Source organism: Euphorbia lathyris, chromosome 2 (assembly GCF_963576675.1).
Source record: "Euphorbia lathyris chromosome 2, ddEupLath1.1, whole genome shotgun sequence".
NCBI lineage: Eukaryota > Viridiplantae > Streptophyta > Magnoliopsida > Malpighiales > Euphorbiaceae > Euphorbia > Euphorbia lathyris.
Genome location: NC_088911.1, coordinates 17,498,584 through 17,504,290, shown reverse-complemented (window position 1 = coordinate 17,504,290; position 5,707 = coordinate 17,498,584). Strand labels below are relative to the sequence as shown.

The following is a 5,707-nucleotide window of genomic DNA, read 5'->3' as shown; positions in this document are numbered from 1 at the left end:
AGCTATTGCTCTTTAAAAAAAAATACTTTATTCATTACGAAAATATCAATAATATTTAATATATTTTTCCATTATAAAATCCATATTTGGAACAATTAAGAATCTAGTAAAAAGTTTGCCATCTTTTAGATAGTAATTGAAAATAAACCAAAGCCCAAATTGCAAGGTACAGCAAGGAACCCACCTTACAAAGCAAGGAATAAAGCATAATTATTTGACCTGAATTACGCCCAAAGCAAAATAGGGCACAAGATCAATTTAAAAATTCAATATATACTCAACAATTATGTTACCTTCAAACGGATTATATCAAAAGAATCTCTGTAAATCATGTTTTCACAGTAAAAAAGTTGACAATCCAATATTTAGAACTACTATCGAGAAAGTAATAAACTAGATTATTACTTTGGAATTCAGCTCAATGGATCAAATTTTCTCCATTACAGCTCATCTAACGTCAGTCGTTTGACATAATTATCATTTTTGTTACATTTATAGAATCATATAGAAAATATAGATAACATGGCCCCGACAATGAAACTATTGATAAACAAATCCAAACAATGACACTCATGTTATAAGCAATCCCCAAGTCACAAATTAGCATCAGAAATAAACAAAAAAGAAAGAAATCAATATAATGATGAGACAAAATCAGTTTTGTACCACATTTAAAATCATCATCATCTGAGTCGTCGATCATATATTGCAATGCAAAACTATGAGAGATCACAAATTGAATCATAGAAAACTAATTTTCTTGTATTCAAACCCCTCTAATCTATTCATTCTTGACTATATTCAATGGCATTCAGCCATGTCCCAGGAAGAAAAAGGAAAAAAAGTGCATATGATGATATGAATCAACGGAAATTGTACCTAAGAAACTGAAAGCTATTGAAACGAATGCATTTTGGAGCCCTTGCAGCTTTGCTTCTCGCGCCAAAGTAACATAGAATGCCATTGATGCTCTCAACTGAATTATCATGAACTGTAGAATTCAATCAAAGAACTTCAGAGGCATCCATCGAAAAATTGTTCTTCTATGTCAAACCAATGTGGTCATGGAAAAAGGAAAATTTGCCAAAACACCATAACTGCAAAATGTCAAAATCAGCCAAGAATTCAAATATGTAAAAGGCAACTAACTTCCACCAAGAATGGGTTCTCGTCGTCGTCGTCGTCACTTTGCTTTTTTATGGGACTTCTTTCCAAAATATAAGAGGGAGCCTGGGGACATTGGTGCTTTAAGCCTTGAACTAGGAGTTACTGATCCACATGCTGATTCTTCATCGTCATCGCTATCAATGTTTTTCGGAGTAACCCTGTTCTGCTGTGCTCTCCTTTGCAGAAGAAATACGTTGAAGTAATAACTGACGATAACTTCCCTCTTCTTGGTTGAAAAATATTTGATTATCTCATCCCAGAAACACTTATCTTCAGATGCAGGATTTGATTGCACTATTGCCTTGAACTTTTTCTCCTCGTCAGCTGTCCAGCCAAGTCTGACATCTTCACCCATCTTATCGAATCTCCAATGGTAAAAAGCGACCCCCATTTCACGCTTTATACGCAACCTTCTCTCAGCAACATGAAACCTCACGCAGTCTACAGATTTTGGCACTTCACACCCACATGAATCTTGTCTTCCCTTACCAATGGGTTCCCTTTCAACAATAAGCCTGTTATCTACCTTTGCTAGTGGCCAATCCCGCCTACCAAGCCACTTTGAGTCACTTTGAGAAACCACACCGGTCCATTCTGGTACATCAGCCTGAAAATCTGGCCCCAAAGGAATTACCTTTTCAACTGGAAGATCAACCGGTGCTGTTTCAGTTGAAGAACCACCATCTGAACTTCCTTTAGTGCAAGAGCCTGAATCAGTTCTAGTTTTAGAGGAAGTTAACTGTGAGCGGGCCTGCGCCTTAGCTGGTGTTTTTCCAACTACAAACTTCTTGCTAACTTTTTGCCTCTCTCTGAAGTTGTAAGCAGAACCAGCCTGGTCATCGTACAAGCATGGGTGCATCTTCCGATTCTTCTACAAAGTAGAAAATAATAACATTAACTAATTAAATGAAGTCAATCAGTCATGTCTATAATACTTTATTCTTATGTGGGCTCTACAAAGTCATTTGCATTGGAACTAAACTTCAAGATGACATCTCAACCAGGTAATCTCCAAACAAACAATTCCTTTGGACAAAAACATTACATCAGAGCATTTATTTTCCTCTTAACTTACGAAAGCGTCTAACAATCATCAAATAAATTCTGAGCACAGATATGTTTTTATATTAAATGATGCAACAAAAAATATGGAGGACATATTTTCTCCTTCGCAGCATAAACGATAACTGCATCAGAGCCCAAATTACACAGGTAATGCAGGAAAACTGAAAAGTATCAACTCAATGCACAGATTCATAACCAATGACACTATCAATGGATATTTTACAAGCCAATAGTTTATAAAATAAAAATTAATGGAAACAAATGAGCACACACACGTGCACAAATGTACAGAAACAAACACAAAGATACAACCCAAACGAATGTAAAAATGATGTTACATAGGCTATGCTAAGTGTGTAATCTATAAAAAAATCAAGTTCTAAAGCCACATACTATTATTAGTTTCGGTTATACTTATAGTTTAGATGTAAAATAAGGATATTATTATGGACCTAGCATCAATAAGATGTGAACCATTGTCAACAGCAACCGGGAAAGTAGACGGGCTGGTGGTGCGGTACACAGGTAAACAAATGTTGTATTATTGTATACAATAACATTGATAAGAAGCCAGCAGAACATTAAAAAAATAGTAATAAGTGCTGCATTTAAGAACATGACGAATAAAATTACAACAATTAACCCCCGGATGGGTATATAGATGCGGAAGTGCTGAGACCTGAATAAACAAGTACGTATTATCACAGACATGTTTATTTGTGCAGACCTATATCCTCATTTAACCAATAAAAACAGTTTAGTGAAGTAGCATAGAGTTCCGTAAATGCAACAGTTCTTTAAAGGTTAACAAATTAATAGGCAACAACCAGATATTGAAATATACCTTCGCAGCAGATTGTTCACCTCCTGAATCAACATTGCTCTTCATAAACAGTGCTTCTCGGACCCGCAAAATCTGCCTCCACATCTCTTCATTCCCATAAGACTCCCACTTTGAACTCTCTGGTATTGGATCAACCACATTATCACATGGACTGCTTGCTACCCCAGTAATCCAATTCAGCATTCTAGAAATGGACTCCCTTTTCCTCTTCCGACTCGAAATTGTTTCCTCAATTTCATCGTCATTGACACATTTCTTGCCCCTATCCGTATCCACTACCACATTGGATTGTAGGTTCTCCTGAGAACCTACATTGCCAGCACCACCATGGCCTATATGCACGGATTCCTCATCATCAACAGGATACTTCTCAGACCCATCCGAATCCATCTCAGTACTGGTATTCAGAACATTCCATTTAGGTATCCCAGACAACACAGGCCCTAACTCTATTGAAACCTTTCTCAAAATAGAGTCACTATCACTCAAATTAGTTATTGAGTCTTTACCATCAATTTCCTCTAACCCTTTCTGTAATGTATCCAAATACTTAACATAAACCAATTTCACAAATGGTGAAAGGGTTACAGCCAAGCCACATTCTTCAGTCACCACGCCCCACAATCCCTTCTCAGAAACCGCATTATATCCACCCTTCTCTCTCACAACCAAGAACAGTTTAACCAAATCAACGCGTTTGCCATCTCCGAGCATTGGTGGGACAACATCTACAGAGCAACCCGTTTTCTTCTCCGGACCGCACTTATCATCACCAATCATCGACCACCCTGCCATTAATTTTCCAAGTTCGAAACCCTAAAAACGAGTCATTTCTCCTCGGAAACTTCACAAGACAAATCTACGACTACGGATTTAAATCGCAACGAAAGAAAGCAAGAGTCGTTAAAACACAAAAATATACATAGATTTACATTTAGCTCAAGATTCAGATCAAAGAAACACATAAACACTAAGCAGAAGCATAAGTCATAAAGTACAGGCCTTTTGGCGGGAAAAAAATGACGATCTAGGGTTTTTGAAGAGCCCACCAAATTTTTTTTGGCGACGAGCGAAATTGCAGAAAGAATAAGGGTAAAGAGAAAGAAAAGAGTTTAGGATGGGGCAAGAATTCGAGTTTGGAACAGATACAGACCCTCTTCTTCAAAATCGGAAAAATTGAAAACAAGTAATTGTATTTGGGTCTAAAAGCAAAAAAGATAGACGTACCAGAACCCTGTTGGGTATATTGAGTGGGGTTTCTTTCATTGACAATCTGGTGACTGGCTTGACCTTTGGCCCTTTTCTTTCTTTCTTTTTCCCTTTGCCCTTATATAAGCTAACCTATAGAATATAGAGAGAGAGAGAGAGGGAGAGAGACCTCTTCTAATTTTTCTTTTCTAAATTTTTTAGGTCTCTTTGTAAATATGAGGTTTTTATGGAGTAAGGTTTGCCTTTTTTATACTTGATTTTCTTTTTTCTTTAACTATGGGTATGGTTGCTTTTCTACTCTACTCTAGGGTTGAGTTTATGCCTTGGTTAAGAGCAAAGGGTATTTTGGGCATAAATGGATCTCAATTGCTCAAATAGGGTATTTCAACAACTCATTTTGTACTTACTTACTAAATATAAACTTTTTTTATTAAAAAAACCTTAATCACTTAGAGCAACCCTAATGCACGTAAATTGTTTGTTACTTCCTGATGTGTAATTGTAACCTACCATTAGAGGCTTTATTAAAAAACAATAAAAAAAAAAGGAGAGTGACCAACACAGGAGGCGCCAGATGCGCTACATCTGGCGCATGTAGTTCACGCGCCAGGTGAGGCGCGTCTGGCACCTCCCAAAAGCAACAATTATGTTGTTTATTTTTCTTGGTCTTTTACATTATTGATCCCTAGTTTTCATTTAAATTATTTTTGATGCCCCATGAAATCACAACCTAATCTAATGGGTTGTTACTTTTAACTTGTTATTTTCCTATGTGTCATAGCATAGATTACAAGGTTTCTAACCAGGGACTTGAGATGCTTTTATAGTTTTCATTAAGAAGAAGAGAAAAGTATGATTTTGTCCATCAAATTCTTGAACCCTATCAACTTTCTTATGTTCTCCCCTCCGGAGGAAAGGGGAAGAAGAAGCCCAAACTACCTTCTCATCCTCCTTCTTCTTCTTTATTCCAACCAGTAGATTTAGATGTGTTTCGTTAGAACTGAGAAACTGATGTTGATAGTTGTTATGGAAAAAAAAAATCAGCTTACATCTATCGGCTACCTACCAGCAACGTCAAACATCTAACAACTAAGAGTATCTCTTTTGTTTGGGTCTTAACTTAAATTTGAAAAGTTTGAGTTAAAAACAACTCAATTAACTTTTAACCACTTCTCAAATCACGAAGAGTCGCCTTGCCCTCTCTGTTATTAAGGAGTCTCTTTCCATTTTTAGTCACGTGTTATTTCATTTTTTTATTAAGAATTTATTACTGATGATTCTCTCTCATTTTACTATTGGTAAATATACAATATATAATATAAATTTAATGATAAAAAAATAAATAAGGAGAGAGTATGAGTGGTATTGTTGGAGATAACGTCTATTTTTATACTCTTAAATGACTAAGAGTCAATTATTTAT

The 5,707-nt window shown here is 36.1% G+C and overlaps 1 protein-coding gene across 4 annotated transcripts; it reads right to left on the bottom strand.

Moving 5' to 3' along the window:
• Positions 1-613: 613 nt before the first annotated feature.
• Positions 614-4,485, bottom strand: LOC136217005 (AT-rich interactive domain-containing protein 1). 4 transcript variants are annotated; one of them, XM_066003563.1, is made up of 3 exons: positions 4,304-4,485; positions 3,077-3,892; positions 614-2,038 (listed from the first exon to the last, which is right to left on the bottom strand). In XM_066003563.1, the coding sequence occupies exons 1-3, from the start codon at positions 4,340-4,342 to the stop codon at positions 1,184-1,186; spliced, it is 1,710 nt and encodes a 569-aa protein (XP_065859635.1). In that variant the 5' UTR covers positions 4,343-4,485; the 3' UTR covers positions 614-1,183. The 4 variants fall into 4 exon arrangements, with proteins under 4 accessions (XP_065859635.1, XP_065859636.1, XP_065859638.1 ...); XM_066003564.1 differs by having other exon boundaries at positions 614-2,035; XM_066003566.1 differs by having other exon boundaries at positions 3,077-3,864; positions 4,304-4,455.
• Positions 4,486-5,707: the final 1,222 nt, after the last annotated feature.